Source organism: Electrona antarctica, assembly GCF_951216825.1.
Source record: "Electrona antarctica genome assembly, chromosome: 5".
NCBI lineage: Eukaryota > Metazoa > Chordata > Actinopteri > Myctophiformes > Myctophidae > Electrona > Electrona antarctica.
In genome coordinates this window covers 56,088,777-56,108,507 of record NC_136810.1, presented here as the reverse complement: position 1 = coordinate 56,108,507, position 19,731 = coordinate 56,088,777, and the positions used below count along the sequence as shown (strand labels likewise).

At 44.2% G+C, this 19,731-nt stretch overlaps 2 protein-coding genes across 3 annotated transcripts in view; both read right to left on the bottom strand.

The window, feature by feature from the left end:
* LOC306924054 (cadherin EGF LAG seven-pass G-type receptor 1-like) overlaps window positions 1–6,306 on the bottom strand; it is a gene marked incomplete at its 5' end in the record, with an annotated part of 72,229 nt that extends 65,923 nt beyond the window's left edge. The window contains 2 exons of the mRNA XM_079502395.1: window positions 1,651–1,699; window positions 2,763–6,306. Of these exons, the coding sequence (XP_079358521.1) occupies window positions 1,651–1,699; window positions 2,763–6,306 (3,593 nt within the window). The remainder of the gene's footprint in view (window positions 1–1,650; window positions 1,700–2,762) is intronic.
* A 1,406-nt stretch (window positions 6,307–7,712) lies between these two features.
* gtse1 (G-2 and S-phase expressed 1) lies at window positions 7,713–18,090 on the bottom strand. Of its 2 annotated transcripts, none has more exons than XM_079501087.1 (12): window positions 17,975–18,090; window positions 17,533–17,578; window positions 17,210–17,267; window positions 14,945–15,734; window positions 14,051–14,207; window positions 12,920–13,360; window positions 12,079–12,151; window positions 11,781–11,960; window positions 10,513–10,654; window positions 10,181–10,309; window positions 9,876–10,010; window positions 7,713–8,889 (listed from the first exon to the last, which is right to left on the bottom strand). In XM_079501087.1, the coding sequence occupies exons 2-12, from the start codon at window positions 17,552–17,554 to the stop codon at window positions 8,794–8,796; spliced, it is 2,223 nt and encodes a 740-aa protein (XP_079357213.1). In that variant the 5' UTR covers window positions 17,555–17,578; window positions 17,975–18,090; the 3' UTR covers window positions 7,713–8,793. The 2 variants fall into 2 exon arrangements, with proteins under 2 accessions (XP_079357213.1, XP_079357214.1); XM_079501088.1 differs by having other exon boundaries at window positions 10,187–10,309.
* Between the last annotated feature and the right edge of the window lie 1,641 nt (window positions 18,091–19,731).

Below are 19,731 nucleotides of genomic sequence, written 5' to 3'. Positions count from 1 at the left end.
GAACACTTTCCTGGGGGCTTTGTGTGTGTAAATATGTGGTTTTAGATATTTTAGATTTTAGCAGTGAGCCCAGTGTCTCTGATGTCATCAGACTTCGGTGGTCTATAGCAGGGGTTCTCAACCCGTGGGTCGCGACCCCTACGGGGGGTCGCCAAATTATTTTGGGAGGTCCCCAAATTATTTTTTTTAAAAGAAAAGAAAAAAAAGTTATTTTTCTTTTCTTTTTTGCAACTGAATGGCTAGAAAATGGAAATGAAGAGTTTACATAGAACACATAGTACATACATAAACTTTCCTTAATGATTATATCCGGTTTCAGTATTCATTTATGATTTATTTTCTCTAGGTTATTTTTGCAGTCAGTTTGTATTGGGGGTGGGGAGGGGGGGGCGGGGCGGGGGTCGCGAGACATGGCCAAAGCATTTCCGGGGGTCCCCGGCCAAAAAGGTTGAGAACCCCTGGTCTATAGAACTGTGGTTTTCAACAAGTGGTCCGGGGACCACCAGTGGTCCTTGAGTGGGTTCCAGGTGGTCCACAGCTAAATGATTGGTAACCAAATGGACTCTTATTTAATAGATCTTTAACTCTTGAGAGTGTAATATGAAATTAGTTAATTCACAAGAAGTCTACACAATTAGAGAATGTAGAACAGTAGAATAATTGTTATTGTTTTTGTCTGTTGTCTCTGCTAGTGGTACCACCACAGCATGGAAAATTCAACGACAACAAAATTCTATAGGTTTTGGGGTCTGAGAGGCTAAATGTCATCAAAATGTGGTCCGTGGCTCAAACCTCAAATGCTGAATAAATGATGGTCCTTGAAGTGAAAAGGGTAGAAAACCACTGCTATAGTGTTTGTGATTTTAGTTTTAATCATAGTCTCTTTAGTTTTAGTCACATTTTAGTCACCTGGAATGTTTTAGTGTTAGTCTAGTTTTAGTCGACTAAATATCATCAAGATTTTAGTCGACTAAATCTACAGTTAATTTAGTCGACTAAAATGTATTTTGGTGGGCCTTGATGCCGTCGTTTTATACTTGCTGAAAATAGCAGATGTACAAGCACGTGTTGTGAGCTTGTAGATCTGCTATTTTCAGCATGCAACCAAGTGTAAAATGACTTATACTGTAGGCCTATCTCTTGTCCAAAACCTTTTTTTTAGGGTCCAAATGAGTTAACTTCTCTATCCTCAGATTGGATAACATTGGGATGCCAACCTGAAAATGCATTTTCTGTTGATTTCTGATTTCCGTTGTAGCTGGAGAGACATGGAGACTCCTGTTACTGAACAAACGCTCTATACTGTAGCAAGAGATATACAATATAGAGCTTTTTAACACTTATTTTCTTTTTTAAACTACTGAGTTATACCAACACTGAAGATTTCACTGTAGTCTAGTAGCCAGCCCATAGAGCCCCATTGTGAACCCGGACATGTTGAGTACACCAAGGTTTTATGTTAGAAATGTCTAGTATGGGTCCCCAGCATCATGATGCCGAATCCATTTCAAACATTAGTTTTGCAAAAAAAACACTCATTGGGCTAAAAACGGCCAATGCCGTCATCACAAATGTGATGATGTCATCATGGCCCTTTTAAGCCCAATGAGTGTTTTTTTTGCAAAAAACAGCTGTAGTACTAGGCTGTACTGTGTGGACTGAGAGTTAGTTTTGCCCATGCTGTGCCACCTTTTCCGTGCTACACAGCCACAAAAAGAAGAGTCCACTGTAGGGGCGCCGTCTGGGTACATGCCTCTGCTTTTGATACCGCCTTCTCTGGTGGTTGATGGAGATGTATGTGTAGATATTAAGATAAAGTTACACTTCACTTCACTCAAGAGATATGAGCTATATATATCCCTTGCCACTATGATATCATATTTATTTTGATATCAATGTTGAAGATTGAAATGTACTATAGAGCTGTCAAATGTATTAGACGGGTCGGGTCGCGAGTCAGTGTTTGTGTTGTGTTGTATGCATGGTGTATGACATGTAATAAATATGAAATATGTTGTTCTTTGATGATGGTGATTGAGACCCCAGGAAGAGTAGCTGCTGTGATGCAAAGTAAAGCTAAATACATCAAATCCAATGTGTTTTATCACTGCTTCTGGTCCGTTGGGGAAATGTAGACTGCCTTATATAAATACATATTTATGTTTGATAATATTTAATTAATATTTAACAATTCAATTACAAATCTGCGTTAAGTAAGGTAACCACATCAACCCTGGAATTTCTCCCTATTTTCCCTATGTGTCAAAATTGTAAAAAAAAAAAAAAATTCCAAATAGGCCTATGTCCTAATTTATTTTTAAGAATTAAAAAACATGCTGATCTACAAGCTGAGATACGTGTAAATCCACTTTTGCTCTTAAAAAGTCCCCCCCTACTTTTTTTTAACGAATCCAGTCACGGTAACCATCAATGGACAAGAACAATAGATCTGGCAATGGTTACCAAGCAAGCATCAGTGGGCAATGTGGTGGTCATTTGCTCCTAGTCATCAATCGTCGCCACGGTATTTAAAGGCATGCTCTTTACAAGATCGCCTGAATGCAACTGACTTGAGCAAGCCATATACATGTCTTAAACCTAAAGAACTGCTTTGAGGACCATGAGAGTGAAAGTGCTGCTGCAGCAAATGGTGCCACAGTGACCTATTCACATGAAATATGACCAACTTGAGGAGGTATACAAAACCACACCTTATAAATGTCAAAGGAAGTACTCTGCATCGATTTAGTGGAGGAACTTACCGGTGACCTTTATCTTCATGGCCGCCTCGAGAGGCCTGTTGTTGTCGAGGTCTCTGCTGAGTTTGAGCTCGCCGGTGTCTTGGTTGAGAAGCAGAAGACTGAGCTCGTTGCCCTCCACAAAACTGTAATGCAGCATGTCGGACACGTCTGGATCCTGCGCCGGGACCTGTCCGATCACACCTGCGGGGAAACTGTTAGACCTGTTGGTGACATAGTTGTTGAAGATGATCTCAAAGTCCCGCAGGACCGGGTCGTTGTCGTTGACGTCCAACAGGCGGATGTGCACGACCGCCCGGCTCACTAGAGGAGCAGAGGTCGCTTGAACGATGATGGTGTATTCCATTTTCGCCTCGTAGTCTAAGTCTGCGAGAGCCACGAGGTCCCCGTTGAACATGTCCAGCTGAAAGACCTCCGGAACGTTCCCCTCCACAATTTGGAAAAGGATTTGCGCGTTGGTCCCCTCGTCGGGATCCGTGGCGGTGATGCGAGCCACGATGGAACCCACGGGGCTGTTCTCCGCCACGTACACGTACATCTCGTCCTTTTCGAACACCGGAGCGTTGTCGTTGATGTCCAGTACAGACACCTGGATGTCTACGGTTGCTTTGAGCGGCGGGACGCCCTTGTCCACGGCAAAGGCCTTGAGGTTGTACATGGGCACATTTTCCCTGTCTATTTTCCTGGCTGTTCTGATTATACCAGAGTACGGCTCAATGAAAAAATCCCCATCTCCATCGTCCCCACCTTGAAAGGTAAAGCTGATTCTACCGTTGGAGCCGGAGTCCCGGTCAGAAGCGGAAATGTGGAGAACACTCGTGTAGACTGGAGCGTCTTCAAAAACAGTCCCCTGGTATAGGTCACGGAGAAACTGTGGCGCATTGTCGTTGGCGTCCAGAACAATGATCTCTACATATGTGGTGTCTGATTTCTGAGGGATGCCATTGTCACGGGCGATGATGGCGAGCGTGTAGGACGCCTGGTCCTCGTAATCGATTTCTATCTGCGTGGTCACGGCACCGGTGTCGGGGTTGATCTTGAACTGCGGCACGTTGTCCTCCATCACGTAAGTGATGCGCGCGTTCTCTCCCGTGTCTTCGTCCGTGGCGCTGATCAGAACCACGGTGGAGCCCACGGGGCGGTCCTCGCTGAACATCACGTGGTAGCTGGCGCTCTGAAAGACGGGCCGGTGCGTGTTGGCGTCCGTGACGTTGATGTGCACCTGGGCCGTGTCCTGGCGCGTGCCGTCCGAAGCCGTCACCGTGAGGACGTACTGGCGCTCCTGCTTGTAGTCCAGCGGCAGTGCCAGCGTGATGAGGCCCCCCGCGCTCTGGCTCGTGATGGAGAACCGGTTCCTCGTGTTGCCGCTGGAGATCTGATAGGTCACGACGCTGTTGGCGTCTCGGTCGACGGCGGTGAGCGCCAGCACGCTGGTTCCCGCCGCTGCGTCCTCGTTGATCTTCAAGTTGTACAGTTTCTGGGTGAACGTGGGAACGTTGTCGTTCACGTCGAGGACCGTCACACTCACACTGGCGGAGGACGACATGGCGGGAATCCCGTGGTCCACCGCTTCCACGCCAAAGGTGTAAAACTCAGTCGTCTCCCTGTCCAGCTCCACGCAGACCGTGATCCACCCCGTGTTGTTGTTGATGGTGAAAGGGAAGCCGGGGCCCGTGCCGGTGAGTCTGTACTCCAGATGGGAGTTGTCCCCGGAGTCGGCGTCGATGGCCTGAATGTGGATGATGGAGTAGCCGACGGCCACGCTCTCCAACACGGAGGCCTGGAAGGGCGTGCTGACAAACATGGGGGCGTTATCGTTGACGTCCACGACCTGAACCACCACCATGCCTGTGCCGTTTATTAGCGGCGGTCTGCCCCCGTCCTGTGCTTTTATACGCAAATTATACTCACGTATGGTCTCATAATCGAGAGGCTGGGTGACATCGATGACCCCCGTAGGGGAGTGGATATAGAACTGGCCTTTTACATTGCCGCTGATTATGCTGTAATGGACCTTGGCGTTGTTGCCCGCGTCCCCGTCTGTGGCTTTCACCTGAGCCACCTGGGTGTTCACCGCTATGCTCTCCAGCACCTGGACCACGTACCTCTTCTCGCAGAACTGAGGGTAGTTGTCGTTCTCGTCCTCCACGGCGATGTGCACCGTGGCCGTGGCACTGCGAGGGCCCGGGTCTCTGCCCTGGTCGTTGGCCTCGACGATCAGCTGATACGCGGACATGGTCTCTCTGTCCGGCCTCACTCTGATTCTGACCAGGCCGTTCCTGGGGTCAATCTCAAAACCGGCATTGTCCCCCTCCTCCTCGTTGACAATCTTGTATATCATGTTGGCGTTGGAAGGAGCGTCCCCGTCCGTGGCCCTGATGGTGAGCACTTCGAAGCCCACCTCCACATTCTCCCTGATGCTAACCCTGTATGTAGTCTGCTCGAACGCCGGCGAATGGTCGTTGGTGTCACTGATGGTGATGGTGAGATAGGCCGTGGCCGACCTCTTGGGCTTGCCGTGGTCCGTGGCGATGACTTTGAACACGTGCGTGTCCTTGACTTCCCGGTCCAACGGCTGCAGCGTCGTGATGGTGCCCGTCTCCAGGCTGATCTGAAAGTAGTCGTTTGACCTGTGGTCGAACAGGGCCTCCATGTCGTAGTCCACTCTGCCGGCATCCCCGGCGTCCGGATCGAGCGCTCTGAGCGTGATGACGCGCGTCCCCGCGGGCTCGTTCTCGGGGACGGACACCTGGTAGTTGGGCAGCTGGAACTGGGGACCCGTGTTCGCGGCGGCCCTCCTGTCACGTTTAGCCCAGTAATCCAAGTCCCCCGAGGAGTCCACGACACCCGTAAAGCTTCCCTCGTCTTGACTGAGGGGAGGCGGGGGACGCAGTTTCAGGCGCACCGTCGAGGGGTTCAGTGAGTTTTGCACCTTGCACACCACGTCCAACTCTCCCCTGAGGTCGGAGCCGAGGCAGTTCGGATTAAAAATGCCCCTGTCGAAACTTATCGTGTGGCCCCCCGACTCGCACGACGAGTGGAAGTCGTTCGTGTGAGTGAAATGTGGCAAATGTTTATAAAGGCTGATGACCAAAATCCCGGTGGAGAGACAGGGGGACGGCACCAGCCTCGAGCGGATATTCATGTATATGTCGTGTTCGCGCTTGACGCGCTTTCTCTTGTACTTGATGAAACAGTTCTGCCCGTGCAGGAACGTCTTGAAGTGTATCAAGATGAAGTTGTCCGACGTTATGGAGCGGAGCTGCACGTACAGCGGGACGGGGTTCCTCGGCAGACGCGCGCAGTCCACTTTCCCCGAGAGAAAGACGGCTCCCTCTTTCCTCTTGACGTCTATGAAGCGGCGCACGTACCGCGGGGTCATCGCCCTCTCCACGTTATAAATCCACCCGGGTCCGACGGACGCATTCGCCAGGATGAATCCGGGCTGCAGCGTGTCCGAGACGTGCAGATCAAAGCCCCCGATAAATAACGGAACGTGCACGAACGAAACGCAAATAATCCAAATCCAAAGCATTTGTACATCCATGGTTGTTGGACCAGCTGAAACTCATGATATTCCCAGCCGGCTGGCTCCACTCTCAATAAGAAACGCCTATAAAGTCTGCTCGAAAACTTTCTCTCTGCTCCTCGACGCAGCGTTCGCCATCTCCATGGCTATATAGTGCTGTTGAAATGATGGGACTAACGAGCTTTCTTCTGTTGCTGCTAGTGAGTAGCAGCAGCAGCAGCAGCAGCACCCCCCCCCCCATCCCCAAGCAGCACCTAAACTTTATGTAGATGAGTGCCTCTATACTGCCTCCTGTCGGTAGTAGAGTCAATTTTACTTACAACTTTGTGAGACGAACCATCCACAAAGTAAGCATCCATGGAATAAATAGATGCACAAAAGGGTTGAAGTTAGATTTGGACTTTTTAAGAATAATTTTCTGTTTACTGTATCAGGCTGGATAAATTAGATTCACATGAACATTGAATATGTTAATTGTATATGCATCCATAAGATAATGCATGTCATGCCAATGCCAATAACTAAACGTATACGTGCATGGTTGGACCTCTCTCTTCCTTAGGAGTTTTGGTGCTTTCTCATTTCGAAGGCTGAGTCCCAATAATGTTTTCATCAGGGGTCGACAAAGTACAGAACCCCAGGGACTAGTTATGCACAGAGCTCATTTGCTGTGAAATGTCATGCTCCGCAGAGAATGAGCCCTACTGACTTTGACTCGATGGTCTTTCCTCTTCCAGTGCCTCCATTAGGCCAAAAAAATGTCAACTTGTGCACAAGATCTCAAAAAACAAATGGGTGCAACCTTATGACAAAGTTTTCAAAACAAGACATCAAAAAAAATCTTGGGCCGGTTTAACAATATACTTTTCGCTTTCGTTTACCAATCCCAGATTGGGTCTTTAAATAAAAATGGACAAAATTCAGATAAACAATATAAACATTATTTTTTACAAGATGACATAGCAATGTTAACAAGTGACAGTTCTCTCCAGGCACATTTATTTTCCTCAACACTTGACTCAGGTATTCAAACGTACACATATATGCTTTTAAAAAGACCATAAGCATTCAAAAGTACAAATTACTGAAATTAGTACATTTATAATATCAATGCATTGCTGTATTGAAATCTACCCCCCCCCCCCCAATAACAGATCTACAAGCACTCAATGCATTGCATCGCAATCATACTGTAAAAGATTGCTATGCATTGTGACTGCTATTTTCACTATATTTGAAATAAGCCTTAAAGAGGTTATATTAATTCAGTGGATTTTCTGGCGTCATGATGCCATTACAGTCAGTCCCCTTTGTTCCTAGAATAGCGCTTTCTCATAAATTATATTATCATCAAATGAATATCTCTGGATTAGCACAACTCCTCTACTGCATTCATCCAAACAAAATGGAACCATCATAGCAGGTACATTTCATAATCACAACTTTTATTTCCCTCGATTCTTTTTTTTCTTTTCATGCACATTTTAACTCAAGATATTTACATAAAGTTTTTATGAAATCAAAACAAAAACAGCAGCAAACTGATCAATTAAATTATTCCTGAAGAACTTCCCAAAACGGATTAATTAAGATTTGAGGCCCATTCCACAATTGTCTTTCAAAACCTAACAGTTTAAAAAAAGAAAACACAAAAAAAACATATTTGTTGCTAGTGCTTGTCAAACATTTGCATGTCAACAACCCCCCAAATTATATGTACCGGTATTTGAGATACAGAAAAATCATATAATATATTCTAAGATTTGCACACATTTTCACGATTGTTCTAAAGTAGCAGATCTACAAGCTCATAGCTTGTATATCTGCCTTTTTTTATTGTGACACACTCATATACAGTATATAGCTAAAATCTAAAATGACACTTTCCCGGTCTTAATAGGTTAAAACAAAGTTTCTTCACTTTAAGTACAGGTGTGTGCACAGGTGTATCGTTTATAGACACATGGAGATGCTATACGATCAGAAGTACAGGTGTGTGCACAGGTGTATCGTTTATAGACACATGGAGATGCTATACTGTCGGACCGGGTCTGATCAGAAGTACAGGTGTGTGCACAGGTGTATCGTTTATAGACACATGGAGATGCTATACTGTCGGACCGGGTCTGATCAGAAGTACAGGTGTGTGCACAGGTGTATCGTTTATAGACACATGGAGATGCTATACTGTCGGACCGGGTCTGATCAGAAGTACAGGTGTGTGCACAGGTGTATCGTTTATAGACACATGGAGATGCTATACTGTCGGACCGGGTCTGATCAGAAGTACAGGTGTGTGCACAGGTGTATCGTTTATAGACACATGGAGATGCTATACTGTCGGACCGGGTCTGATCAGAAGTACAGGTGTGTGCACAGGTGTATCGTTTATAGACACATGGAGATGCTATACTGTCGGACCGGGTCTGATCAGAAGTACAGGTGTGTGCACAGGTGTATCGTTGATAGACACATGGAGATGCTATACTGTCGGACCGGGTCTGATCAGAAGGAGAGGTTTACAAGTGGAGCTTCTTTCACAGCTTTCTCCTTCTGGCCTTCTGGACTCCACTTGATCAGGGGAGAGCTCAGATCAATCAACTGTTCAGAGTAAAGCAAAAACAGAGTCACATCAATGTGAAACACATGGGGTGCATACTTAGTTTAGACTAGTCATTGGTTAGGCATAAGGTTGGTGAGGGGTGCGTTAAAACGACCCCATTAAGGTTGGTGAGGGGTGCGTTAAGGGTTGGGAGAGGGTTAAGGTTAGGTTTAGGTGCTTTCCAGTTAAAATCTCACGCCGTAAAATGAACCAGAACAGTTAATGTGTAACATCTTCTGGAAACCCAGGACTACAGCTATGCGCACCGAGCGTAGTTGCTGTGAAATGTCATGCTCCGCAAAGAATGAGCCATGACGCTGCCAGATGGAAGATGCTTGCTTCACATTTTGTTTCACGACCGTGTTGTGAACTTGTACATTAATACCGCCCCCATATGGCAGAGTCAGGTTACTTTCCTCTAATAATAATACAAAAATAATACAAATACATGATGATTTATATAGTGCTTTTCAAGGTACTCAAAGTCCTGTAAAGCGTTACAGGACAACTAGAATAAAAACAACTTCAAAACAAATAAATAAGGAAAGGGTAAAAACAAACAAACAGAAGAAAAAAAAAAGGGGGGGGGGGGGGGGATTTCTGTAGGCCGGGAAAGCAAGTCTGAAAAGGTGGGTTTTGAGTGTGCTTTTTGAACGTGCCGAAGGTGGGGGCAGCTCTGATGTGAGTTGGGAGTGGGTTTCAGAGAGAAGGCTTGTGGGGTTTTAGGAGGAGCCTCTAGTGCCTCCATTAGGCCAAAATGTCAACTTGTACAGAAGATCTCAACAACAAATGGGTGCAACCTTAGTTTTCAATTGCTGACAAGATATCACAAAAATGTAATGGGCAAGTTACGATATACCGGTACTTTGATTAATAATCCCAGATTGGGTGTTGGACAAAATACAGATAAACAATAAACATTATTCTTACAAGATGACAATGGTAACAAGTGACAGTTATCTCCAGGCACATGTATTTTTCTCACCTCTTTCTCACGACCAACGTTGAGGAGTGGGACAGGCCGCAGTGGCCGGATCAGGTCTGGGGTATTGGACAGGTCAATGAGGTGTTTATCTGGTTTACCCTCAGGTTTAGAAGCCGGGACATCCACCAGCAAAATCTGGGCAAGACATGCATATATTAGGAAAACAAAATATTTGCGTGGGAGGCCATGGCCCTTAGAGGCCAGCCCCCCCCCCCCCCCCCAAGGGAGACAAAAATGTAGTAGAACATGCAGATGCCAACATTCTACAACATGACTCAAATATGGAATGAGGTTTTTCCAGGTACCTCAACGCCTTCCTGTGTCTTGGCTTCATGGTCTCCAGAGATCCCGTCCTCAGTGGAGGGACGTTTCCTCAGGTTTGCACTTGGCTCAGGCTCCTGGTTCTCATCAGGGTGCTCAACCACCTCTGGGCCCTGCGGATCAGGATTTTCACAAGTTTTCAAAAAGTCAAACTGAAGCACTTGGCAGTCAGCACTAAGAATATCTTCCAATTCAAAAATCTCAACATCCTGCATGTGTTGTTCAAAATTCAAGCACATTCTTGGAAGTAAAGATAATTCATGCAGGTATGTGTCAAACACGTTCAAAGGATTTTCAGAACCCTGCCTGGACTTACCTGTACAGTCACACAAGTCGGGGCTTCATTTTGCGTTTCCAGCTGGAGAGCTGCTGGATCAGCATCTTCCAGAGCGAACGGTTGGATCTTTGGTGAGACGACCAGCTCCTCCTCTGTGGCTGCAGACTCAACCCGAGGAGGACTGCAGAGAGGGAGAGTTGACTTTGATTTGAACTTGTTATTGTTTTATTTTAATTCTTTCTCATCTGAGGTTTTCCGAATAAAAGGTAAAATGTTCTTGTCCCCTCCCCTTTAACTACTATACCCTATCTCCTGTTTCTGTAGCGTGAGGCAGCTTGATGTACAAGTACACCCCCTGGACATGACGCTAGTATGTCGCAGGGATTTACCCCCAATCCAACCCTTGATGCTGAGTGCCAAGTCCCATTTTTTAGAGTCTTTGGTATGACCCGACTGGGGATTGAACCCCAGCCTCCCAGTCCCAGGGCGGACACTCAACCACAAGGCCACTGATCTGGTAACTACTTAGAAAAGCACTATATAAATTGCAGATTATTATTAGCACAGCTCAAGACCCATGTCCTCACTGTATTGCATTACTGCTATCATTATATTTTTTATGCCTTGCTTTTCTTTCTTTGCTCTGTAAAGCACTTTGAGTTGCATTTCATGTCATGGAAGGTGCTATACAAATAAAGTTATTATTATTATTATTAGTCATCGACTTAAGGAATTTATTTTCTACTTTTTCTAACTTTGGAAACCTGCTCTACACAAAGTATACCATTCACAATCATTATTCATAATAATTCTTAACTCAGTGAAATCCACTGGGGGTCAGGGATTTTATTCTGGCAAGGTGCAAGCAATAGAGCGTCGCAGTCCCGCCCCCTACCATGGACCAGGAAATTAATCCCAATGCATTTTTCCCATAGACATTTCAAAAAGTATTTATTTAAAGACAGTTACGCCGCGGACAAAGCCAACTCAAACAATATTTTGGACCAAACAAATAATTTCAAAGAAGAAAAACAACAAAAAAAGTGTTGTAACCTGCCGTTTTTTTCTTCTTTCTAATTATTTGTTCGGCCCAAAAAATTGTGTTTGTTGTCATTATTTGTCACGACTCGAGTTGGCTTTGTCCGCGGCGTAAACGTCTTTAAATAAATACTTTCTGAAATGTCTATGAGGAAAATGAACGGAGAATCATTTCCTGGTCCATGGTAGGGGGCGGGACTGCGACGCTCTATACCAATCCAACACAACACCCATACCATGCATGAGTGAGGCCCAGGTTATCGTCTCACCTCTGGTTACTGGTCTTCCTAGCAGAGATGGCTATAGCGGGGGATGGCCTGCAGAACCCAGCTAAACTCTTAGGGGTCATACATGGGATACCAGACATCCTCCTGTTGACGGGGGTCGGTAAGGCCGATGGACGTCTGATTCTAGACATGGAGGGCGTGTGGAACACCTCCGGAGTTGGACTTTGGGAAGAAAGGAAAAAGTCAGTGGAGACGAGAGGATAATTTTGATGGTACTTGAACATCTAATTAGACAAGATATAAAAGGGATTTTATATATAGTATATATATGCACACATACCTGTCCATACTGCCAGCACTACTCATCAGTCTCTTTGGTTTCATGATCTTCAGCGAGTCTGGGGAGTGAACCACTACCATGGAGAAAAGGCACAATTGAATCCATCATGAGTTACACAAGTTCAGATAAGTACGGGAAATTCATTCCAGCCCTACTTTACTTAATTCGTTTATTTAGTCGGGACAGTGTATATTGATGAATATTACATGTGCAGTGTAAATATACCAGATTTAGCAAAACATGCTAATTTCCATCTGCAGTCCCCAGACATCAAACAATACAAACAGGACTGAAGGACATAGCATACATAATAAGACTAGTAAGAATAAAAAATAAGAAAAGATTAAACTATTATTAGGGCAAGTTTACTCTATTTTGGACTAAGCGTCATACATGATCACATGTTTCAATTGTCCTTTAAAAGCTGTGAAAGTGGGGATTTCCCTCAGTGTGAGAGGGAGCTCATTCCAGTATTGACAACCCTTTATGGACAGTACATTTTGACTGAAGGTAGACTTTCTGCCATGGACTGTATATGGTATACTATTATATACAGCTCCTTCTCAAAAAATAGAAGTTCATGTTCTCCCGTAATATAATTAAAATATTTAAACTTCTATATATTCCCAATTCATTGCGCATAAAGTAAAGTATTTAAAACCTTTTTTTTGTTGTAATCTTGATGATTATGGCATACAGCTCATGCAAATCATAAAATACTATTTCAAAATATTAGAATATTTTACGAGACCACTAAAGAAAAATGTTTTTCTAGTTCCATACATTCATTTGTATAAAAGGTGTGCTCACTGCTGGGTGAAACTAAACCAATAAAACTCACCCTCAGATGGCTTGGGGCCTTTCAGCCTGCTAGTGGGTGTAGGGGCGATGAGGGCCACGGGTCTGGCCCTCGGGCCAAATTGTGGCAAGGAGGAAACACTAGACACCAAGGCTCGTTTGGCCGGGCTCGGTTGGAACGGGGTGGGGCTACACGGTGCAGCTCTCTTCAGAGGTGTGGACCTGCTGGCAAGTTTGGTCGGGTCTGTCGTCTCGGACGGCTTCCGGGACTGGACAGAGATGGACCGCCGTGCACCTTTGACGGTGGCGGCCGTAGCAGAGGGTTTAGACTCAGCAGCTCTGCTACTGGTGATGCTGGAACGGCGAGTCTGGGCAGTTTTGGCAGCACTCGTGTTAATGGCCGCCGGCGGTCTGCTCGTGTTAGTTGGTGGTGCGCGGCTGCTGGTAACATTTTTGCTTCTGTTCAGAGACGTGTTGAGATTTCCTGTAATGAGAGATGTTCAAACTAAAGCCAAAGAGTGTAGACTGTTTCTGAACACCAGATGGCACCAAAGACAACATGATTTACATATAATTATACTGTATATTTACATAATGTCTCAATATAAGGTTAGGTATAGTATAATTCCTGTGCTTTTCACCATCATCATTTCTAAGCAAGCACCGTGGAGAAACCCATCATAACTGAAAACATTCACTTAAACCAACAGCATCCTCTAACCAAAATGTGCAGTTCATTTATGCCCTTGAGGGAGTTCCAGGGGGTCCCCAGCTATTTATAGTTTGGAACCAAATGGACCCTTATGGGTCTGTAACTCTGAGAGTGTACAAATGGAACCAAATGGACCCCAACGGGTCCATTTGTACACTCTCAGAGTTACATTAACATTGATTTTACAATATAAATTGGGGGTCCCATGCCATTAAATGGGGGTCCGTAGACTAATGCATGTCAAACTGGGGGTCCTTGAAATTAAACGGGTTGAGAATCACTGCTAGAGCCGTAACAATCTTCTCTTAAGGGGGTCCCTGGCATATCTTTTTCCACTGCTGGAACCACTGCTTTAGTACCGGTATGTTATTATTTTAAGATTGGCCATTGGTTCGGACAACCCTGGTACTTAGCAGATTCTTTCAACCATATGTACCATGGAGAGAGAGAGAAAGGCCTTACCTTTCCCAACAGGAGGAGAAACAGACATACTGCAGTTATAGCTAGATAGAGAGGAGTTGAGGCTAGACACGGAGGAACAAGAGGACGAGGAGGTATTCCTTCTCCCGTCTACCACTCCCCTTGTCTGAAGATGTGGTGCTTTGGACCTCAAACCAGCCTAGAAAAAACAACATTACAAATGTGAAATCAGGAAACCCATGTGATTCTAACATCCACTCACTGTTTAACCCATTTTGACCTGGGAACGATTCTAAAAATGTCTTCTACATCCTGACAGTTTTCTGAAAAAGCTATGTTTCTATGTCAGTCGTTCTTCGATTTTTCAAAAATAGCAGACCTACAAGCTCATAGCGCGCCACTCGGTGGCGCGCTATGAGCTTGTAGATCTGCTATTTTTCAATAGCTAAAGCATAACATAATGCTAACACCAAAACTGTCTGCTGAATTGCAGTAATTATGTAATTTAAACTAATGCAGTATTTTACAAATGATATAAAATCATAAAATATGAGCAGTATCGTCTGATTACAAGTCATCTTTCAACTTGCAGGAAACTTTCTTTTGAGACTCCTCCATAATGCCCCGATTAACTTCACGCTTAAAGGAAAGAGTTCGGATCTGACAGCGAAACGAATGAAACTGGTACCATTTTATGTAGAGGGGGAAATTATAATTATACTCATAATATCAGTGCTGCTGATATTCATCAAATCAAAGTTGTGTCGGCAAGGTTTTTCAAGATGCCATTTAGATATTTCTAGAACTAGATATTTCTAGAAAATCGAGATTCACATTTGCACAAGAAACAAACGTGCAGCACTACTATATCAAGTACTCCTTTACTTGGTGGTAGCAAGAAACACAGACATCACACAGACATGTTAGTGGACTTACTTTGCTTGGCGGAGCCATCCTGGAGGGTTTTTCTGCAGGCACTGCTGCAGTATTCGCGGTCTTCAGTGACGTGGCAGAGCTTGTGGCCGGAACTACACGCTTGCTGGGGAGAATCCCGCTGGTGCCCAGGCCGGCCTTGCTTCGCAGCATCATCTTGGGCTGCGTCCTAGTCTTAGACGACCCAGAAGCAGGACTGGAGACGGAGGAGGTGCTGAGACGAGCCCGGGCGGAGTTGACACCCACGCCCGAGCCAACGCTGCTCCTAGAGCCGGAGGAGGTGCTGAGACGAGCCCGAGCGGAGTTGACACCCACGCCCGAGCCAACGCTGCTCCTACTACTACTACTACCGCCTTTCAGCAAGCGTTTCTGAATGGCGGGCGGAAGCAGTTTCACGGGACTGTCCTGTACACAGAATGTCTCCCGTTTGATTGGGCTGAGAACCCGATTGAATGGCTTGCTGAACATGTCCAGTTTGGCCCCAGCGTCCTGCACAAAGTCAACGGCCATATGGACTTCCCTCTCGGCAGGCACGGCACCGTCTGTCTGTCCAGTGTGTGGCTGCTGGTGGTCCTCCTTTAACTGAGTGGCTAGTTTCTGGGCTTCACTGCACATTCTGTCAAAGTTATCTCCTGTGAGAGGACTCCACTCCATCTGCTCCTCAGCCACAGAAGAAGGCCCACTGCTGACACTGTCCTTGGCCAGATATTCCACCGCGACACAGATACCCTTCTCCTTGTCTGTGACTGGACCCACAAATACATCATCCTCACCGTCTTCATCTCCCCTGGAACTGGAAAACAGGAGATATCATCTTAGATATAGGGATGGGCAATTAATCGCTCATCAAATCGGTATCAGCCGATATTGGCCTTAAAATGCAATATCGGTATGGAATCGATATCGAAATTATATATCGGTTTTTAGCAGATTTTATTTTATAATAATCATGTTGAAAAATAATTGAAATAAATAAAAAAGCCTGAAAAAGCCTTTTGTGATGATGAAGGCTGCAACTTCTATTAGTGTTTTCTGGGGGCGCTTTCAAAAGAGTCAACAAGTTGGAACATTTTTTAATAAAAATACTACATTCAAGCCGTTTGTTGGGATGTGGGCCAACATTTCAATAACGGTGGACTGCATACCCAGTTTTGGAATAAAGAGGCATTGCTTTTTTCAAAGTCAGTGTTCATAAGGCTTTTTTTCAGAATGGACAAAAATATTATAATGTTTTAATACAGAATGAGATCATATCGACATTGATTATATCGGCCATAACAGCAATTAAGTATCGGATAACGGCCAAAATGTCTCATCTGTACTGACGGTACATCCCAAATTTTTGGTTACAACAGTGATTAACCCTTTGGTGTTTTCAACATTAAGTTATAATTTAGCTATTTTTGAAAAATCATGAAAATATTTATTTCAGAAAACTGGAGGATTTAGAAGATTTTTTTTTAAATTTTGAGGTCAGGCCTAAATGGGTTAAGTATTCCTGGGTGATTGGCGGGGAACCGGCATGTTCCATCATGTGATAAAATAACCAAAGACAAAGGGAATGCCGCCCCACGTACGTTACGCACTGTGGCCAATTATAAACGGGTCCAAAGTATATTTCTTGGTGCAGTTGTGAATATCTAGTCTTTATATGGGAATAAAAGTAAAATCCTATACTTTTTACAATCAACTGATATAGTAGGGCGGTATTGTATTGAAACTAAGACATTGCAGGATGAGGTGTCGTCGTTTGCTTATATGAGAAGATGTGATGTTATTGAATTTTCACATTAACACACATTTTTAATGTTTGCATATAAGACTTGTATGACTAAAAACGCAGGTAGCAAAGATTAAGGTGTATCATATGATGTGAAAGTTAAATGAAGGTGTATCATATGATGTGAAAGTTAAATGAAGGTGTATCATATGATGAGAAAGTTAAATGAAGGTGTATCATATGATGTGAAAGTTAAATGAAGGTGTATCATATGATGTGAAAGTTAAATGAAGGTGTATCATATGATGAGAAAGTTAAATGAAGGTGTATCATATGATGTGAAAGTTAAATGAAGGTGTATCATAATGATGAGAAAGTTAAATTAAGGTGTATCATATGATGTGAAAGTTAAATGAAGGTGTATCATATGATGTGAAAGTTAAATGAAGGTGTATGATATGATGTGAAAGTTAAATGAAGGTGTATCATATGATGTGAAAGTTAAATGAAGGTGTATCATATGATGTGAAAGTTCCAATGACACTGACCTTGCAGGTGACAGTGACACATCAAAATCAAACTTCTCCTCCGCCAATGGATAGAAATCTTGAAGAAAAAGAAAGCTCATGTTGTTTTAGACTGCCAGAGAAATGAGTTGCCAATTATAGAATTTCACACAATCAGTTTGGAATTTATTTGTATGTCTTTAAATGTTCTGATGAATTGAAAATGGACGATGTAAACAAGTCTTAGTGCTTTTTTCTGGTTTTATCCTTAGCAGTTTTTGTATACATTGACATGTACCTTCCTTGAACTGTACCCATTCTGCAAACTGTAAATACAATTTTCAATCAATCAAAACGGTACCAACCGGCGTCAGAAAAGGGATCCATCCTCCAACAGTGCAATTTAAAGTGCTGATTTAGAAGAGACAAAAGAAAAGAAAGGTTAATAAGAGAAAATAAAGTTTTTTATGTCCACAAACCACTAGGGTGGAGCGTTATGGCAGGCTAACCATGCAGCCCACGTCAGTTTTACAACTATACAGACTACTCTCAGTACTCTGAGCTGGGCTATAGGCTCGGCAAAAACAAAATGTAATCAATATCATGTTAGTGTAAGTAACGAAAAATCTAGTTAACAGGTAAATAATAACACCTTATTTTACTACGCAGCATATCATGTTTACAACTAGCCAGTTAATGCTAACGACGCTAATAATGTTGTTTATGCACGAGTAACACGACCCCAACACACACACACAAATACACACTGACACTAATCATATTTAAAACAAGACGAGCTATTCTAACCTGAGGACGAATCGTAATACACGTGTAATACTGTAAGTCTTGTATAAATACTGTCACTCCCAAAACAGCAAACACCACCAAACCGAAACGTTTCAAATTTTGTGCATTCAGGTAACCTCTTACCATTGGCTGGAAACATCTTACCGGAAGTCTCCGTGGATTTATGGGTAATGTAGTCCTTTAAGAGAAACGAACGTAGTCAAATAACTGGGGTCAAACCGGGCCAAGCCAGCGCGCATACAAGTGGGCACCTCGATGTAAAATGTACTATTTTGTCCAAAATGTAAAAAGAAAAAAGGAAAAAAGTCTGTGATGTGATTGTGATTTGTTAACAACTTGAACTTGACATATGTACATCAATGTTATCAGAATACCCTTCAACTTCTTGTTTATGCACAAATGATTGGATGTAGCCTAGGTTTTGTAGCAATTGCAGCCAGAAATATTACAATAACCTGACTCCACCAGATCATTGAAAGAAGTTTGCTTCACTCCCGCCCCCATCTGGCGGAGTCAGGTTAGAAATATTGGGCAGAACTAGTCATGTGTGGCAGCGGTGGCCGAACGGATAGCGGCGCGGTCTAGATACCGGAAGGTTCCCAGTTCGAACCAGCCGTCCGACACGTTAAAATTACCACCGCTGAAATGCCCTTGAACAAGGCATCAACCACTACGATGAAATGTGTTCTATGAGCAGGGCCTGGCTGGAAACAAGTTCTTGAGCTTAGCCCAGATACCCTGGGTAAATATAGATTTCATTTCATTTCATTTCATTTCATTTCATGTATACTTTGCATGACCGTTTTCCAAATGGTTTATTTTCATGATACATTTTGGATTACCAATTTTATGCAGAACGAGGTGCCCAGTGCCCACCCACTCTTCATATAGGCCTAGTGCCCACTTTTCTTGTTAACATGTATACTGTACAGTATAAGGTTACCAAGACAGCGACAGACAGTGGTCTTCGCATAAATATGTAAACTACATTGAAGCTTTGAGAGGGATTCATCTTTAGAAGCATGAGAAGTGGTAAAACAGGTGGTTGCTAGGTTGTAGGTCGTGTAGGTGTTGTTGCAGAAGCAGCAGTATGGTGTAGGGGCCCAGACATTTCCACGGAATTTGGACTGGACCACCACAACCAGTGCAGATGACTGACTTTTCAGGTCAAGGCCCATATAAATACTTGGAAAAACCAGCCCTTAACACCACCACATTTACAGTACAAGATAAATGATACACAACAGACAACTAATTTAACATTTGGCCCAGACCGCCCACCGAGCATATGCCTGGTACTCCTGTGGCCAGTCCATCCGTGGTGTAGGCTACCAAGTGGTTGGTTCCCTAGGGCTATAGGGCAGTGGTAGCCCAGACAACGTATTGATTGCATACTTGAATTGAATGCATATACTTTTCAGATGGTCGACATTATCTTTAAAAGATGTACGCCATAATCAAGATTTAAAAAAAAATCAGACCCGTCTGGCGTGGTACTGTACTTGTGCTGTACATACTGTACTGTACAAGCCCTCCTCCCTGGCCTGCGTGTGTCTGTGTTAGGCTGTGCAACAGTGACACTTGGTGGTGAACAAATGCTAGAACGCTATTTTCGTGCTCGGACGGACAGACCCAGGGACACACATAGCAGGAGTGGTTGCACCACTCAAATATAACACCTGTGTGAAGTGAGCGGTGCAACTGTACTGTGTGGGGGAACATCCAGACCCCGAGGAACACGGCCCGGTTCTAGCGAA

Excerpts from the sequence above, each read along its gene's own strand:
- gtse1 (XM_079501087.1), bottom strand. The coding sequence starts at position 17,554 with ATGGATCCCTTTTCTGACGCCG. Across the intron at positions 12,152-12,919 it reads AGGCCCCAAGCCATCTGAGG|TGGTTCACTCCCCAGACTCG; the intron begins GTGAGTTTTATT and ends TCTCCATGGTAG. Across the intron at positions 8,890-9,875 it reads ACGTTGGTCGTGAGAAAGAG|TTGATTGATCTGAGCTCTCC; the intron begins GTGAGAAAAATA and ends TACTCTGAACAG.